Below are 19,525 nucleotides of genomic sequence, written 5' to 3'. Positions count from 1 at the left end.
CCGGTACTGGATCTGGAGGCGCGCGCGGCGGTTCTGTAGGTTCTGGAGGATCTGGTGGGCTCGTGATCTTTAAGAATCGCTACAGTAACGATCTGGCTCTAACTGAGAGAATAATCCCGGGATACTACAGTAAAGTGGAGATACGAGCTCATGGCTGCTGGACTGGACCGGTTCTGCGGCTCCACTTTCTGGGTAAGTTCTGAAATGATCTGAAAAGTCCAAATTAACCGATCCTCAACTTTTATCTCAACTTTTTATACCGTTTTTTCACGATTTAATAAGATCTGTGGCTGATCACGTGGACAAAAAATGGACTAAAGTATTGGGACACCTGTTGACCCTGGTGGAAACAAATAAATATATACTTAATTGTGCTTAAAACATATTGAGAAATGTCTAAGTATGCGGTAAATATACAGATATAACAGATTTATGTATTTATTTAAAATATATTAAAAAGTAAAAGTTCGAAAGTAAACTTTGATCATACTTTTTAAAAAGTGACATAAATAGACTGCTATAAAGAACACTTTTAGTTTAATGTAATTCAATATACCTCTAAAATACATTTTTCCAAATATACATTTGTTCATTTTTAGCAAAGTGTCTTTAAAAACAACTGTTACAGTAGTTCACTTTACTTTTTAGAAAGTAAATTAAATTACTACATTGGTAAAATGGTTTAAAAATATATTTAGGTATTACATCCCTGGTTGAAAAAAAAAAATATATATATAAATATATATATATATATATATATATATATATATATATATATATATATATATATATATATATATATATATATATACTTAATTGTACTTAAAACATATTAGGAAATATCTAAGTATGCTGTAAATATACCAACACGTTTATGTACTTAGTTAAAATATATTAAAAGTACATTAATATTATGCTTTCATCCAATGTTTGATCATCCTTTTTAATATGGTGTATTTAAAAAAAAAATAGAGTACTATGAAGTACACTTTTAGTTTAATGTATATGACAGGAACATATAAGACGCATGTATATTTGTACTCTAATGTAAATATATATCACATATATTTAACATCAATTCTTAGTGCATATACTCTAATATACCTGGTGTATAATAATAAATAGTGATACAGTTGTAATACTCATTATTAAATGTATTATAATTTTACTGTAAGCATATTTAAAATATATATGGGGCTACATACATGAAGTAGTTTAAATGTTTAAATTTTACTTATTTAAAGTATATTTAAAATAGTTCCATTTTAGTACAGTTAAGAACACCTAGCACAATTTTAAAAAGTAAGACTTTTCTACTATTTTTATACTATTTTTATACTATAATTATAATTAAAGTAAAATAAGTACAAAAAAGTTGTTCTATTGTATCACTCTTTAAATATACTGATTAATAATGTGGCTACAAGAACAAACCAAACTGAACTGCTTGAATTTTTACACCAGGAGTAAAGCAGCATAAAGTTATCCAAAAGCAGTGTGTAAGACTGGTGGAGGAGGAGAACATGATGCCAAGATGCATGAAAACTAAAACTGTGATTAAAAACAGGGTTATTGCATATATATGTGGTCTGTATGTGTGTATATATTGCAGAATGCCTCTCTTCTGAACCGGACTGATCCGGATCTGACTGTGTGTGTGGAGAGGACGGTTCTGGTTTGGGTTCCGCTGGGGTTCCTGTGGATTTCTGTTCCTTGGCAGCTGAACATCCTCTTCAAGAAGAACTCGCCAAAAACTCATATCTCCAAACTCTACATCAGCAAGCAGGTAGATATCAAACTCACTCAGTACAGCTTCAAACTAACAGGACAATTCCAGTACTCAATTACAGTACTGTGTTTATTTCAATACTAAATTACAGTAACAGAACTAAATACCAGTACTTTCTCTAAGTTTCAATACTGTGTTGATTCCAGTACTAAGTTTCAATTAATCTGTTGATTCTAGTACTAAGTTCCAGTCATAGTACTAAATTACAGTACTGCGTTGATTCCAGTACTAAGTTACCATTTTAGTACTGTTTTAATTTCAATACTAAATTACAATACTGTGTTGATTCCAGTACTAAGTTTCAGTACTGTGTTGATTCCAGTATTAATTACAGTTCCAGTACTAAAATACAGTACTGTGTTGATTCCAGTATTAATTACAGTTCCAGTACTAAAATACAGTACTGTGTTGATTCCAGTATTAATTACAGTTCCAGTACTAAAATACAGTACTGTGTTGATTCCAGTACTAGGTTTCAGTTCCAGTACTAAATTACAGTACTGTATTGATTTCAGTACTAAGTTTCAGTACTGTGTTCAATCCAATACTAAATTACAGTTCCAGTACTAAATTACAGTACTGTGTTGATTCCAGTATTAATTACAGTTCCAGTACTAAATTTCAGTACTGTGTACTTCTGGTTCACTCTGTGATTCTTGTGTTCCTCTTCTTCAGGTTCTGGTTTCTCTTCTCTTTCTGAGTGCGGTTGCAGAACTGGCCTCCAGTTTTGGAGAAGATTACGGTTCTGAGGAACAGAAGAAGAAGAACCCGCCGGTTCTGTTCATCAACCCCTCGATCTACGCTGTGTCCTGGGTGAGCGGGAACTAAATCACCTGTTATAATAACATGCATGCTGTCCCAGAATAGATACAGTGGCAAGAAAAGTATGTGAACTGGGATTTAATTGGATTTCTGCCTTAAATGGTGATTAAATGTGTTCTGATCTTCATCTACGTCACAACAATAGACCATGTGATCAATGAGGTGAGGAAGAATCCTTCTTCCTGCAGCTACAGGAAACCATTGGTTGAGGTTTTTACTGCTAAAAGAGGAACAGACAGTTATTAAATCCACTTTTATTTACTCTCACTGTGAATATTAACATGCTGTGTTCAATAAAATCATGCAAATATATATACTTTTTGTGTGGTTTTAGTGTAAGCAGACTGTGTTTGTCTATTGTTGTGAGTTTGTGTATAATCCCAAAGGGTTCACATACTTTTTCTTCCAACTGTATAATTCAGTATTTACAGAAATATATGGGGTGTACTCACTTAAATGAGTTGCAGTTCTTTAAAATATCCAGTATTGATGCTTAACAAGAAGAACAACTGTTATTAATAGCAATTAATCAGAGGACGTTGTTGTGATAAATCAATACAAACTAAATTAATCTGATTTATCACCACTGATTAGTGTGATTATTGATGCTCTGCTTGTAGCTGCTGGTGGAGCTGGGTGTGTGTAACAGGTGGGCACTATATAAATAAGCTGGTGCTCTGCTTGTAGCTGCTGGTGTGTAACAGGTGGGCACTATATAAATAAGCTGGTGCTCTGCTTGTAGCTGCTGGTGTGTAACAGGTGGGCACTATATAAATAAGCTGGTGCTCTGCTTGTAGCTGCTGGTGGAGCTGGGTGTGTGTAACAGGTGGGCACTATATAAATGAAGTGGTGCTCTGCTTGTAGCTGCTGGTGTGTAACAGGTGGGCACTATATAAATAAGCTGGTGCTCTGCTTGTAGCTGCTGGTGTGTAACAGGTGGGCACTATATAAATAAGCTGGTGCTCTGCTTGTAGCTGCTGGTGTGTAACAGGTGGGCACTATATAAATAAGCTGGTGCTCTGCTTGTAGCTGCTGGTGGAGCTGGGTGTGTGTAACAGGTGGGCACTATATAAATAAGCTAGTGCTCTGCTTGTAGCTGCTGGTGTGTAACAGGTGGGAACTATATAAATAAGCTGGTGCTCTGCTTGTAGCTGCTGGTGGAGCTGGGTGTGTGTAACAGGTGGGCACTATATAAATGAAGTGGTGCTCTGCTTGTAGCTGCTGGTGTGTAACAGGTGGGCACTATATAAATAAGCTGGTGCTCTGCTTGTAGCTGCTGGTGGAGCTGGGTGTGTGTAACAGGTGGGCACTATATAAATGAAGTGGTGCTCTGCTTGTAGCTGCTGGTGTGTAACAGGAGGGCACTATATAAATAAGCTGGTGCTCTGCTTGTAGCTGCTGGTGTGTAACAGGTGGGCACTATATAAATAAGCTGGTGCTCTGCTTGTAGCTGCTGGTGATGTTGGTGCATGAAGCTGTGAGACGGAGGGAGAAAGCTGTAGATTCTGGAAGTCTCTTCCTCTTCTGGCTGCTGCAGATCATCTGTGAGATCTTCCCCTTCCAGACCCTCCTGAGAGACGCTCTGAACTCGGTACTGATCCAACAGTTCAACAGATTATTATAATTATTTTATACCTAATAAATAAATCTCATTTTCTCCTGCAATAATTGTTTTGTTATGTCTTACTAAGCATTGTGTAAGTGTTATTTTAGTTATCTTAATCCGCTTCAATTATAATTTTTACCTTATTTTAAGTGATTAAACTCAAAATAAGCACAATTAAGTCACCAGAGAAGTTATTTTGATTCTTGTGTCTAAGTTAAAAATGCACTTTTAGTATTCTTTACCTAATTTAACATACTTTTAAAGATTTTTAATTATTTCATGTTTTTTTTTTTTTTTTTGAGATTTATTATTTTGAGAGCATTTTGCACCCTATTGGCAGATGATTTTTTTATTTAAAACCACTGAATTTAAGTTCCAAGTGGCCAAATGTTTGGGTGGTACTGTAATTCTTGATAGCTTATTGTTTAAGAAATTAGCAAATGTTTCTACTGAATGTGTAAAACTTTCATTTATACTAAATCAAACTTAAATATGTATTTTAAAATGCATTGTTTTGTCATATCGCACAAAAATATACTGACATATCGTGATATTGATTTTAGGGACATATCGTCCACCCTTAGAACCTAGACCTGGACAATATTCATAATAATCTATAATTCATATTTATCACAGTATATTCTAATATATCTCATTCTAAAATATAAGCTACATTCTCCGTATACATCGTTACCTATAAACTACTGTTTGAGTCAAATTCATTTTAAATATATATTTTTTGTTGTTTTTTGTCGTTTCTTCAGGATAAAGTATTGGATCCTCCTCATTTTTATCTTTTCTACGTCTCCTACGGGCTGAAGCTCGTCGCTCTGATGCTCTCAGCCATCGCTGATGTTCCTCCAGACCTTCGAGAAATGACTAAAAAGGTACATATATTACATATTATATTACATATATTCAAATAAACACAGTATTATAATGATATTCAGTATACTTGTTGTGCTTTGTTGTTTTTAATTGTTGAATAAAAGCTTTTATTTAATGTTTTATTCAGAGTCCAGAGGTTGGAGCTCCGTTTCTCAGCAGGATTACGTTTAACTGGTTTAACAGGTAGGAGGTTTGGGTTGTGCTAATTTCGCTATCATAACGACAGGAAAAGTATAGATTATGCATCTCAAAACGAAGCACAAAAGGCATGTAGTAATTATCTTAATTAATCATGGGTCAAGATGCAGTTGAAAAGTTGAAAATTAGCATATATACAGTGATACATATACAATTTTTGGTTATATTGTCCAGTTTTAGGTACTAAGTCTAGGCGATATGGCCCTAAAATAAAAAACGTCTACTATACTACTATTTCTATACATTCTATAATCTGTGTATATTATAGTTTAATTAGTGCTATTCTAATCATGAATTTACCTCAGCAGTGTTATTCTAATCTTACATTTACTTCAGTAGCGCTATACTAACCATACATTTACTTTAGCAGTGCTTTTCTAATCATAATATAATAATTCAAATTTTTTGAGATGCACCTATATATATCTCCAAAACAAAAAAAAGTCAGTGTAAAAACAGTTAATTTCAGGTCATTTTTGAGAATTTCTATTGGTCCGTTTATCAAGATATTTTGGCACAGTGTGAGGGACAGTTTTGTCTATTCAAATTTACATTTACCTCAGCAGTGCTATTGTGATCATTTATTTAGTTTACCAATGCTATTCTAATAACAAATGTACTGAGTACAGTAGTGATGTACCAATCATACATGTACCTGATCAGTGCTATTCTAATCATGAATTTACCTCAGCAGTGCTATTCAAATTATGCATTTACTTTAGCAGTGCTATTCTACTCATAGCTCTGTCTCTGTCTGGCAGGATGATCTTCACGGGCTACCGGCGTCCTCTGGTTCAGGAGGACATGTGGGAGCTGAGTGAGAAGGACAGTACGAACTTCATCAGTCGGGAGTTTGAGGAGATGATGAAGCAGGAGCTGAGGAAAGCTCACAGCCGACTGCAGAAGAAGAAGATGAAGATGAAGAAGATCTCCAGACCTGAACATCAACAGAACGGCCTGAACAAGGGGATCAGTCAGGATGTTCTGGTTCTGGTGAGGAGAACCCATAGAACTTTAACAACATGTGAAATATAAGATCTCAAAAAAATCACACAGGGCTTAAAATGCAATATATCACTATATACTGTGATACTGTAAACTAGGAGATATATTGTGATTGTTTCAATCAAATTTAAGGAAAACTGTAATAGTATAAAACACACTAAAATATTTATAAAGTCTGTCTATACATTCTGAATAAAATAAAATTTAAATATATGTCCAATCAGTTGCTATGGTGTTCTAGGTGGTTGCGGCGGGGTTGCTGTGGTGTCCCACATGGTTGCTGTAGGTTTACTTTAGCGTTGCATTGGTATCCCAGGTGTTCTAGGAGGGGGCTGTATGGGTTGCTGTGGTGTTCGAGCTGGTTTCTGTAGGATTGCCCTGGTGTCCCAGGTGGTTAATGTAGGGTTTCTGAGGGGTTGCTTTGTTGTCCCAGGAGGTTGCTGTAGGATTACTTTAGCGTTGCTGTGGTGTCTCAGTTGCTCAGTTGCAGAATGGTTGTTCTTGTGTCCCAGGTGTTTGTATAAGGTTGCTAAGGTGGTTGCTGTAGGGTTGCTGAGAGGTTGCTTTGGTATCCCAGGTGGTAGTTGTGGGGTTGCTGTGGTGTCCCAGGTGTTTACATGTAAAGACACCACAGCAACCTCAACACAAAGTAATGCTACAGAATCGATACTGTTTTGAACATTGAAAAATCAATACAGTATTGCCAAAATATTGCATTATCACTATCAATATTTTCTTACACCCCTATGTAATATATATAAAATATTGCATTATGATAAATATTGCAATATGTATCATGAATGTTTTTAAATATTGTGAAAATATATATTTAAAGGATATATTGAGTAAATGTCAGATTTGGAATAAAAATAGTGCATATTAAAGCAAATTACAGTATTGCATGTTTGTAAAATGTTATTTAAAATGTTTATTTTTCTCACTGTTCAGGTGGATCAGAGTGAAAAGTCAGAGAAGAAGAGTAAAAGAGAGAATAATCTGGATTCTGGAGAAGAGGATTATCCTCATTCCTGGCTGATCCTCAGCATCGCTAAAACCTTTAAATGGGTTCTTCTAGAATCCGCCGTACTAAAACTAGTGCAGGACCTGCTGTCCTTCGTGAGCCCACAGCTCCTCAAGTGAGTAAGCATATATCATAAGGTATAATAACATTATGCATAAACCAATTGTTGAGATAAATATATCACATTACCATAAAAATGTTTTTTCGCAGGTTTTCATACATTTTGCCACTTTTTATTGCTGTTAAACAACTACATAGCCTACACATAGTTTGTTGTTAAAAATACAAAACTTTCAAATTCACATTTTTATTGAACATTTTTACCTCAGCAGAGCTATTCTAATACTACATTTACCTCAGCAGTGCTATTTTAATAATGCATTTACCTCAGTAGTGATGCTCGAATCATACATTTACCTCAGCAGTGCTATTCTAATCCTACATTTACTTCAGTAGCGCTATTTTAATCATACTTTTACCTTAGCAGTGCTATTCTAATCAGGATTTTTTTCTTAGCAATTCTATTCTTATCTTATATTTACTTCAGTAGTGTTATTCTTATCATACATTTACCTCAGCAGTTCAGTCGTTTTTTGATAAACAAGCAGATGCTAACACTTAGTTAGCTTAGGTACATTTACTATTCTAGCCCTGTACAGCTTGTATCTTTCAACTGGAAATGCTTAAATCTAAGCTCAAAACTATTCTAAAATAATATACAGTTCTGAAAATAAACAAAAATAATAGATGAATGATAGAAATAAAAATGAGTTTCTTTGATTTTACCAAATTAAAAACCTCTGGAATATAATCAAGAGGAAGATGGATGATCACAAACCATCAAACCACCAAACTGAACTGCTTGAATTTTTGCACCAGGAGTAAAGCAGCATAAAGTTATCCAAAAGCAGTGTGTAAGACTGGTGGAGGAGGAGAACATGATGACAAGATGCATGAAATTAAAACTGTGATTAAAAACCAACCAGGATTATTCCACCAAATATTGATTATTTCTGAACTCTTAAAACTTTATGAATATGAACTTGTTTTCTTTGCATTATTTGAGGTCTGAAAGCTCTGCATCTTTTTGTTATTTTCTATATAAATGCTGTAAATGATGATATTTTTATTAGTAATTTGGGAGAAGTGTTGTCTGTAGGTTTTTGTATAAAGCTCAGAGCTGCAGGGTGTAATTTGGCTTTGCTTCTCGACTTCTAACCCATTGTCTTCATCACATGACCGGCCAGTGGCTTCCTCCTGCTTTGAACTTTGGTTTACTGATGTAATCTTCAAGCTGTTTTGGATGTTGGAGAATCAGCAAGACGCTGGAAGCTGATTTAACGATTTAAAGATTAATCCAGAGCTTTTACCTTCAAACCTGCGGCGCTCAGGAGAGTCCAGACTACGGGTTTATAGCAGCTGTTTGATCATGCTGTAGACTCTAGAGGTTTATAGACTGTAAATTTTACGGGTGTAGCAAAACAGGAGCACATCTAACACGTGTGGACGTCCATCCAGCGCGCCCATAGTAACCACTTGGACTACCATAGCAACCAACTAGCAATCTAGTAGTATGCCACAGCAACCACCTATCATAAATTTATCTCAGTAGTGCTATTCTAATCACACATCCTTAACAGTGTTTTTTTAATCATACATTTAGCTCAGCAGTGCTATTTTAATCATACTTTTACCTTAATGTACAAAATGCAAAACTCGCCGAAGTTCCCACACATTAAAATTGATAGATCCCTGTTTTTTAATTAAAACAAGCTCCACCCACTTATGCCTGATTTGGAATTTCATTGATTGAAACACCTGACTTTAATTTTACCTTTAAACCAACTGCTAGTCCTAGTTTCACGTACTTTTAGCCTTAAAAATGTGTAATATTGGATCATTGTCCTCAATAAAAAGATGAGAAAGTTTAATATTTTTATCTCGTTTGTATTGTATTTCTTTTATCAGGCTTTTAATCGGCTTTACTCAGGATAAATCGGTGTTTACCTGGCGGGGTTACCTGTACGCCTCCCTGCTGCTGATCGTGGCTATCGTCCAATCAGTGTTCCTGCAGCAGTTCACCCAGCGCTGCTTCAAGCTCGGCATGAGGGTCCGAGCTGCCATCTCTGCAGCGGTGTATAAAAAGGTAACGTTTCCTTCAGATTTATGAGAGACTTTCAGTTAACAGCTGTGCTGAACTCATCAAGAGTTAATTACTTGAATTTCTTGTCTCTTAATAAAGTGTTTGAGAGCATCAGTTAAAGTAAAGTAGTGAAGAGGTAAAGTTACAGGTAAACTCAAGTGCAGTCGCCTTAGAGACCAACGATGAAACTGGCACTCATCAGGACTGCTGTTTAAGGTCGTGCAACAGCATCTCAATCAGACTTTGACTAGACAACTCCAGAACCTTCATTTAGTTCAGTTATTTTAATCCATTCAGAGGGGAACTTGACTTGCTTGTGTGTTTTGGGTCATTGTCCTGCTGCAGAACCAAAGTACTCCTGAGCTTGAGGTCACTAAGGAACATTCATTGTCCTTCAGGACTTTCTGGTAGAGAACAGAAATCCTGCTTCCATCTATTACAGCTCCAGGCCATCATAACACTACCACCACCATGTTTTGATACGTTCAGTATGATTCAGTTCTTTTACTGAAATTGTGTTAGTTTATAGTTTTACGACAGATGTAACAAGACACACATTTTTCCAAATTTCCTATATTTTTCCAAAGTTCTGGAGGTCATCAGGAGGTTAGTTGGTAAATGTGAGACGGGTGGTAGTGTTGTTTTGGTTTTGTTCAGCAGTGTTTTTTGTCTCTTTCTTATTATTGAATCATTAACACTGATCTTAACTGAGGTGAGTGAGATCCTGCAGTTCTTTAAATGTTGTTCTGGGTTCTTTTGGGACCTCCTGGATGAGTTCTTCATGCCCTTTTGGAGTAATTTTGTTCGGTCGGCCGGTCACTCCTGGGAAGGTTCACCAGTGTTCCATGTTTTTTCCATTAGTGAATAATAGTGAATCACTGTGGTTCTCTGGAGTCCCAAAGCTTTAGAAATGATTTATAACCTTTTCAGACTAGTTGTGAAATTGAAATCTTGAAGGCTTTCCAAAAAAAAATGAGACTGTATAAACGACAAATGTGCAATTTAGTTTTAAACTTTTATGGTTCTCAATGACTTTCTCAATTGACATGTGTTCCAACAACTTGTCCTTGTCCGTTTCAGGCTCTTACGCTTTCGAACGATGCTCGAAAAGAGTCCACCATTGGTCAAATGGTCACACTGATGTCGGCCGACGCCCAGCGCTTCAACGAGGTCACCAACTTCATCCACCTGCTGTGGTCGTGTCCGGTGCAGATCGTCCTCTCCGTTGGGTTCCTCTGGATCGAGTTGGGTCCTTCGGTTCTGGCTGGACTTTTGGTCATGATACTGATGGTTCCTATCAATGGTCTACTCGCCATCAAGTCCAAGTCCTACCAGGTACATTTGCTTTTTTAGCTACAGCTAATTCCTGGTTTGTTCTGTACTGGGTCTTGCCACAAGAGGGCGTAAAAATGCTTTGAATGCTACTCTTTAAAAAGGTTTTTAGAGGCTAATTTTGGGGGTAGTGTTCCCTCTAGTGAGAGATTGTACACGGTTGACTCTACAATCCATTCAAAGACATTTGACGTCAAGTTGACAGACGTTGAGAGGTTGCGAATTATTGGACTGATTATCGTTTGGCAAATTACCCAGAATATGATCCATTTTGAACTGAACCAAGATGTTAGAACCAAGATGCTACTCTTTAAGAAGGCTCTCAGAAGCTATTTGTAGGGGTAGTGTACCTCCTGGTGAGAGATTGTAGACCATTGACTCTACAATGGAATCGAATACATTTGTCGCCCAGTTGACAGATGTTAAGAGGGGGCAAATCATTGTACTGATGATTGTTTTGGCGAAAAGTACTTAGCAGTCCAGGCTTCATGCTAATGCAACCACCGCTTCTGAAGCCTTCAAACTTCTTGATTCAGTTCAGAATGGATCATATTGTGGGTAATTCGCCAAAACGATCATCAGTACAATGATTCGCCGCCTCTCAACATCTGTCAACCGGGCGTCAAATGTCTTTGAATGCGTTGTAAAGTCAAAGGTCTACAATCTCTTACCAGGAGGTACACTACCCCCAAAAGTACTGATGATCGGTTTGGCGAATTACCCACAATATGACCCATTCTGAACTGAACCAAGATGTTAGTAGGCTTCAGAACTGATGGTTGCATGAGCATAAAGCCTGGACTGCTACCTAGTGGAACCGTATCATCTTTAGCAACAAATCAAAGTTCTGTTTGGTCTCCAATGAAAGTTGGGTTCAAGTATTGCAAGATTGCAACACTTCCCTGGCTTTTCCCAATCCAGCTTTTATGACAGCAGTTGGGTCACCAACTTTGCCAACCTGCGAGTGCAGAGCTACAGGATCTACAGGCCCAGCTGTAGCAACATCTGTGGGTAAATGTGCTGCAGAATCCATGCAGAACCTGTAGAACCTCCAAACCCAACTGTCTCAATCTTATCTTGATACTTTCATACCGTCTCTTCCAGGCCAAATGCATGATGTACAAAGACAAGCGCATGAAAATGCTGAATGAAATCCTGAGTGGCATCAAGGTAAGACATTATTTAGATGTTTCTGAGGTTCTTCTGTAAAAGAGAACCCAGTAATAACGCTGTTCTTCTTCCTCTTCCTCTTCCTCTGCTGCTGCAGATCCTGAAGCTGTACGCCTGGGAGCCGTCGTTTGAGGCTCAGGTTCAGGGATTCAGGAAGCAGGAGCTGGAGGTGATGAGGAAATCAGCCTTCCTCTCCTCCGTCTCCACCTTCATCTTCTTCTGCGCTCCGGCTTTCGTGAGTCCTACATTACAGAAACGGACAGATACTGTAGATGGACAGAGGGATGGACAAACAGATAGATAGATAGATAGATAGATAGATAGATAGATAGATAGATAGATAGATAGATAGATAGATAGATAGATAGATAGATAGATAGATAGATAGATAGATAGATAGATAGATAGATAGATAGATAGATAGATAGATGAACAAAGATAAATTGATGGACATACAAATAGGTAGACAGACAGACTAATCTGACATACAGCCAGACATGCATATAGATCAGGACAGAAAGATGGATTAACAGACAGATGGGTACATAGACAGACAGACAGAAAGATAATCAGAATGATGATAGACAGATGAATAGATGGTTTGAACAAATAGGTAGACAGATGGTTAGAAAAACAGACAGACAGATAGGAACACAGATGGGTAGATAGACAAAGGAACAGACAAACAGATAGACGAACAAATAAGTAGAAAGATGGATAGACAGACACATTAATGGCCATACAGACAGACAGATGGTCTAACATACAGAGAGACAGACAGGCAGATAGAAAAACAGACAAATGGATAGACGGACAGACAGACATATAGATAGATGGCCAGGCTGATGAATAGATAGACAGACAGACAGACAGACATTTAGATAGAAAGACGGACATATAGATGGACAGAAAGATGGATAAACAGACAGCTGGATAGATAGAGAGACACACAGATGGACAGAATGATGATAGACAAACAAATAGGTAGAAAGATGGGTAGACAGATTAATGGCCATACAGACAGATGGATAGATGGAAAGACATTCAGATAGACAGACAGACAGACATATAGATGGACAGAAAGATGGATAAACAGAAAGATAACTCTGATGAACTCATCCTGTGCAACAGACGGAACTCTTGCTCTTCCTTTCCTGGGGCGGTCCTGATGAGTGCCAGTTCCATCGTTATAATGTTTTTCATGTTTTTTTGTGGTGGCTGCATTTAAGGCTACTTTTTTTTAATCTGTTTTTAGTTGAGTAGTTGTTGCTTCTCATAATCTGGATTCGAACATTACTGAAATATTCACTATTCACTGTATACCTGTAACTCTACCTCTTCACTACTTTACTTTAACTGATGCTCTCAAACTTTACATTAAGAGACAAGAAATTCAAGTAATTAACTCTTGATGAGTTCAGCACAGCTGTTAACTGAAAGCCTGAATTCCAGGTGACTCTACCTCATAAAACTGACTGAGAAAATGCATTCTGTTTTTTTTTCTTTATACATTACTGCGTGTGTGTGTGTGTGTGTGTGTGTGTGTGTGTTGTGTAGGTGTCCTTGGCTTCGTTCGCGGTGTTCGTGTCGGTCAGTACAGATAATATCCTGGATGCTGAGAAAGCGTTCACCTCCATCTCTCTGTTTAATATCCTCCGCACTCCTCTCGGCATGCTGCCCCTGCTCATCTCCGCCATGGTGCAGGTAATTACCCCGCTAACCAATCACAGCGTCCGTCCACTCACCTGCTGATTATATTATACACACAATCACCCTCAGCCTGCAGGAGCTCACGCCCAGCTCATTCTACTCCAATCAATCAGTTTATCGAATTATCAATCAATAAATCCCCAGTGTGCAAAAGAAAAATATATTGTGCATCATAATAAAATTTACATTTAAAACTTGGTTTGTCTGAATATTGTTAATAAAATAATAATAATGTATTTATTTATTTAGTTAGTTATATTTTTGTTATTCTTATTCTTATTTATACATCAGTGGCATAAAATGCTACTATAATGACAATAGCATAACTTATTTCACTTATTTCCTGGAATAAATATATAATCTAAAATAGTTATTATATAATGACAGTCTTGCATAATATTATTAACATTTTAAACTATGTATACCAATCCCAGTATCTGAATATTATTATGAATATTAATAATAATGATGATTATTAAAAGCTAACAGGTTTTAAAGGGGTATAATTGCATTGTTAAGCGAATTTAATATCATTATAACAGTGGCACCAAATACTCACTCACTCATACTTACAATGGCAATAGTATTTATAATTGATCTATTATAATATTTTATATATACTGTATTTTCGGAACTAAACATATAAAATATAAATAAAAAAATACTAAATAAATTATATTATATACTGAATGATTTGTGTTTAAATGATTTGTTGGGTACTCTTTATCTAATGTAATTTGACCTATATATCTCTATATATTTACTATACGTATCATATATACAGTATGTAGACAAAAATAGTCATTATGTTTTGATCCAGGAAGTGCTATTCTCTATTGGCTGTAATTCTCTACAGGTTCTAGATCAGTATTTATATGTACGGTATGCCGGTCGTGACCGTGTAAATGCGTTTTTCTTGGAAAAATATAAATAAATAAATATATAAGCGGGTCAGCGGGTGCTACTTGACATTTAACAGGAGAAAAGGCTTGTTTTTCAGGCTCTGCTGTTTTTATATCTCTATATAAAAGCTCTGGCCTCCTCTCTGCAGATGAGTGTTTCTAACAGAAGGTTGGAGAAGTTCCTGAGCAGAGAGGACCTGAACACCGGCGCGGTGCAGCGGGACCTCAGTTACAGTAAGTATCTCTAATATCAGCTTTTAATCTGAGTAATTATAAACCCATACATCATTACTTTATAATTACCGGTTATACATTTATTCAGCTCCACTCAACATATCCTGCAGTCCACGCTTTTACTGCTGCACTGAGAATAGTCCAGCAACAGTGTCCTGTTCCCAGCGTCCTGTGGGCAGCATCCTGTAGACAGTTTCATGTTACTAGCGTCCTTTGAAAAGTGTAGGCTGGTGTCCTGTAGGCAGTTTCATGTTGCTAGCGTCCTGCTAGAAGGATCCTGTGGGAAGCTTCCTGTGACCAGCCTCACTAGCGTCCTGTGGGCAGCATTATGTGGGCAGTGTCAGATTGCTAGTGTCCTGTGGCCAGCATCATGTTGCTAGCGTCCTGTGGGCAGCATCCTGCTGGAAGCATACTGTGGGAGACGTCCTGTGGCCAGCCTTACTAGTTTTCTGTGGGCAGTGTTGTGTTGCTAGCGTCCTTTAGGCAACGTCCTGTGGGCAGCATCCTGTTGCCAGCTTCATGTGGGCAGTGTCAGGTTGCTAGTGTCCTGTGGACAGCATCCTGTGGACTAGAGGATGATTACTGCTGTAACCTGTGCAGATCTTCTGTCTCTGACTTTATTTTAAGGTGGAATAGATACTGTAGGACGGAGTGTGAGAATAATAATAAAGTATAAAGAGAAACAGATACAGAACTACAATCTTTAATTATTATATAAAATACAGAGCTTGTTATATATTGTGAGTCCAGCTTGGTGTTAACAGGGTTAACGAGGGGGTTAACCTTCCTGTTTTGACCCGTTTTAAAGTTTGAAGGTCTGTGAAAGTATTTTTTTAAGTATGAAACTTCTTCTGCGTGTCTTAATTACTGCAATCAGCATATAATATGAAAATGATTCATCTTACACATTTGCAAAAACTAAACTAAAACTAAATTGCAATTATATGTTTCAATGTGGTGTAAAACTACTGTTTTATATGTTGGTCTTTTAAATGTAATAAAGTAGTGAAAAGTGAGTGAGTGAATTATCCTAATTGAAGTGTTACCTGTTAGAGATAAGGAACGCCATTGCACTATTATACTATATATAGTACTACTATATAATATTGATAGAATAGATATATTTTAGATATATTTTGGATGGTTAAACATGCACCGGTTCAGACTGACCCTGGAACACATTGCTGTTCCTGATAAATGAACATAACAGGATGTTTATATATATATATCAGACACGGTTGGACAGGTTGAGGGTTACGTGAGTTGAGTTCACGTCTGTTTTCTGATTGTATCCAGGTTCTGCGGTGAGCGTGAGGGACGGTACTTTCTCCTGGAACCGAGACGGATCGCCGGTTCTGAAGAAGTGAGTGTTTCTCTTCTTTAATAAAACGTCTTATTGAAACAGAGCTGTCTGTCTGACCTCTCGCCTGCTCTCGCGGCTCCACACATTTCGCACGCTTTCGCTAGCGTATCATTAACGCGTAACGCAGAGGTGTTTTGTCTGTGCCCGGATTTCTCGCCCTCCAACGTTGACTCATTCTGACCCGTCTGGCGCGATGCTGTGCATAATTCCATCGTCTGAGTGAAGAAAACTGTATAAACCTTCTGTTCTCTAATATTCTCAGCGGGAGTCTCGACCTGATGTTATGCAATCGCAAATGTACCACCCATTTCTGCTCTTGTTCCAAGACTAATTGCCTATTAATATTCAGAATTATATTTTCTTATTATATTTATATTGTTTAAAGGGGACACACATTATGCTAAACTTTTTCCAGTGCTTTTGTATCTGTAACCACTTTAGAAGCTTTAGAAATGATAAGCAAGGCCACACAGTAAAGAAACCTGCATAGAACCACCTTGGCTCCACCCATCACCAATCAAATCCCCACCAGAGCCCCGCCCACTAGATCAGTTGAAGAACGACATTGACCATTTTGGGCTTGCTGGTTGAGAACCTCAGACTTCTTCTGAGGGAGGAATCTGTAGGCTACCTACTCTCTATGGTAATTCAGCAGATGATGGAGATGCATTTATGTTAGGGTCATGCTACGTTACCATCAGAAGCATGACCATCACAGTATGATTCTGGCATGGCTATGGCATGACTAAGGGATGACTATGACATGGCTATGGCATGGATATGGTATTACTATGGCATGGCTATGGCATTACTGTGGATTGACTGCCATTGCTATGGCACTGATATTGCAGGACTATGGAATTGCTACGTAATGACTATGGCATTGCTATGACATGGCTATGGGATGACTATTGCATGACTAAGGCATTACTATGACATGGCTAAGGTATTGATATGGTGTTGCTATGGCATGATTATGACATGACCATGGCATGACTACGGCATTGCTATGGCATGTCATGACTAGGTCAAGTTTCGAATTTGACTCAGGTCAAGATTTCACTCAAATTTCACGTTTCCATCTTTATCCAAGGTTAAGTTTTCAATGTTGTCCCAGGTCAAATTTCCAATTTGTCCCAGGACTATGACATTGATATTTTTATTGCTATGACATGACTAAATAAACAACACAAATCTTCAGCTTCTAAATATCTTTTTCTGTATCTTGGATTACTGTTATTGACCGTGGAAGCGATGCTAAGACGTTCTGGTTATCAGTTATTGATTCTCGTGTTCAGCTGTGTGGTTGAATGTCCGTATCTCTGTGTTTTGTCCCTTTCGGCAGCGTGTCTCTGCAGGTTAGTCCCGGCGCTCTGGTGGCGGTGGTGGGAGCGGTGGGATCAGGAAAGTCCTCTCTGGTCTCGGCTCTGCTGGGGGAAATGCACAGCCTCTCCGGCTCCGTCAATATCAAGGTAATGAAGCAGAGCACGTAATGCTATTTCTGGAAGCAGGCAGATAACAGCTGTATTGTGAATGTCTCTCCGTCCCCGGCACTGTTTTCTCTCCGTGACTCACCACCTGCCTCCCTTTTGACATGCTAAAAAGCTTTTAAACGATTGGAGTCTCTTTGTGAGACGCAGTCCTTTCGGCACGGCTGTATTTTTAGTTGTTTGTAAGAATAATCCACTTGTGCTGCATCATGTGCAGAAGCTGTTAGACGTTCTCTTTTGTCCTCTGTCCTCTCAGGGAGACGTGGCGTACGTACCGCTGCAGGCCTGGGTTCAGAACGCCACTCTGAGGGACAACGTCCTGTTCGGTTCTGATCCGGACGAGCGGAGGTTCTGCAGGGTTCTGGAGGCCTGCGCTCTGGAGCCGGATCTGGATCTGCTCCCGGCCGGAGTTCAGACTGAGATCGGAGAGAAAGTAAGAGACATTTAAACCAGTTTAAACATCAGAAAACCAGAAGCCCAGCAAGAAATCTACCATAAGATTCTACGATTTTCTCTCAGATCAAATCTCACGTCCTGTTGTCCCTCTGTTCTTTTTCCATATTCAAATTTCCTTCGGTTCAGTTTCTGCCTCAGTCTCAGGACACATTTCGTTTTTTGACCATTTTCCATCTCTGTCCCAGATTCAGTTTTTTTTTATTCTCTGTTCTGGGTTCTCTTTCCCTTTGTCTCAGGTCAAATTTCCAATTTTGTCCCAGGTCAAATTTCCATTGTGTTGGATATTTGGATTTGGATGGACAAAATTGGAAATTTGACCTGGGACAAATTGAAAATCAGGTAAATTTTTTCCCAGGTCAAATTTCCAATTTTGTCTTATGTCAAATTTTTTTCAGTTTTGTCCCATGTAAAATTTCCAATTTTGTCCCAGGTCAAATGTCCAATTTTGCCATCTCTGTCCCAGGTCACATTTTTCACATTTCTCACAAAGCCAGTTTCTGTCTCTTACTCAGGTTTCTATTTATGTTCCAGGTTAAAAATCAATTTCTGTCCCGGGACAAGTTTTTATGCCTAGCCCAGATCAAGTTTCCAGTTCTGTTCCATGTTTAGCTACTGTCAGTTTCTACTACAGTTTCCCTCAGTCTCAAATCCACTGTCCCCTAGTCTTAAGTCCAGTTTTCCTCAGTTTCAAATCATGTTATCCTCTGTCTCAGGTCAAATGTCCATCTCTGTCTGCAATTTGCATTTCTGTCTCTGCAGGGTATTAATCTGAGTGGGGGTCAGAAGCAGAGGGTGAGTTTGGCGAGAGCAGTTTATAGTTCTGCAGATATTTACCTGCTGGACGACCCGCTGTCCGCTGTGGACGCCCACGTGGGGAAACACCTGTTTGAGAAGGTGATCGGACCCAGAGGACTCCTGAAGGACAAGGTGAGGACGTTTTGTTTCCTGTTGTTTCTGTATTTATTTCTGTATTTTTGCGTGATGGTAATTCTGACTCTGCCTCTCAGACTCGTATTCTGGTGACTCACGGGATCAGCTTCCTGCCGTATGTAGATGAGATCGTGGTGTTGGTGGACGGCGTGGTGTCGGAGGTGGGCTCCTACAGCAGTCTGAGGGCCAGTAAGGGGGCGTTCTCCGAGTTCCTGGATACTTACGCTAAAGAGGAGGACAGTCAGGACCAGAATCAGTCGGGTATGTTTTAATTCCAGAATGTGGAATTATGGTCCCAAAATCACCAAGTGATACTCAAATAGAGAGTATCGTTACATTCCTAGCAGCTACAACATACAACTAGCCCAGGTCAAATATCCATCTCTGTCCCAGTTTAAATTTCCAATTTTGCCCAGTTCGAATTTCCAATTTGGCCCAGGTCAAATTTCTAATTTTTTGTCCCAGG

General features: G+C 38.2%; 1 protein-coding gene across 1 annotated transcript in view; it reads left to right on the top strand.

Moving 5' to 3' along the window:
- LOC103026251 (ATP-binding cassette sub-family C member 2) overlaps positions 1-19,525 on the top strand; it is a 41,116-nt gene continuing 21,591 nt past the window's right edge. The window contains exons 1-19 of the mRNA XM_022682117.2: positions 1-192; positions 1,613-1,786; positions 2,465-2,602; positions 4,062-4,202; positions 4,982-5,104; positions 5,233-5,288; positions 6,065-6,296; positions 7,257-7,444; positions 9,298-9,475; positions 10,553-10,807; positions 11,909-11,974; positions 12,072-12,209; positions 13,532-13,678; positions 14,736-14,820; positions 16,117-16,183; positions 17,529-17,655; positions 17,930-18,106; positions 18,889-19,056; positions 19,137-19,320. Coding sequence (XP_022537838.2) covers positions 151-192; positions 1,613-1,786; positions 2,465-2,602; positions 4,062-4,202; positions 4,982-5,104; positions 5,233-5,288; positions 6,065-6,296; positions 7,257-7,444; positions 9,298-9,475; positions 10,553-10,807; positions 11,909-11,974; positions 12,072-12,209; positions 13,532-13,678; positions 14,736-14,820; positions 16,117-16,183; positions 17,529-17,655; positions 17,930-18,106; positions 18,889-19,056; positions 19,137-19,320 — 2,686 coding nt within the window. The 5' untranslated portion in view covers positions 1-150. The remainder of the gene's footprint in view (positions 193-1,612; positions 1,787-2,464; positions 2,603-4,061; positions 4,203-4,981; positions 5,105-5,232; positions 5,289-6,064; positions 6,297-7,256; positions 7,445-9,297; positions 9,476-10,552; positions 10,808-11,908; positions 11,975-12,071; positions 12,210-13,531; positions 13,679-14,735; positions 14,821-16,116; positions 16,184-17,528; positions 17,656-17,929; positions 18,107-18,888; positions 19,057-19,136; positions 19,321-19,525) is intronic.

The sequence above is a fragment of the Astyanax mexicanus genome, chromosome 25 (assembly GCF_023375975.1).
Source record: "Astyanax mexicanus isolate ESR-SI-001 chromosome 25, AstMex3_surface, whole genome shotgun sequence".
Taxonomy (NCBI): Eukaryota; Metazoa; Chordata; class Actinopteri; order Characiformes; family Acestrorhamphidae; genus Astyanax; species Astyanax mexicanus.
This window is presented reverse-complemented; position numbering and strand designations above follow the sequence as displayed.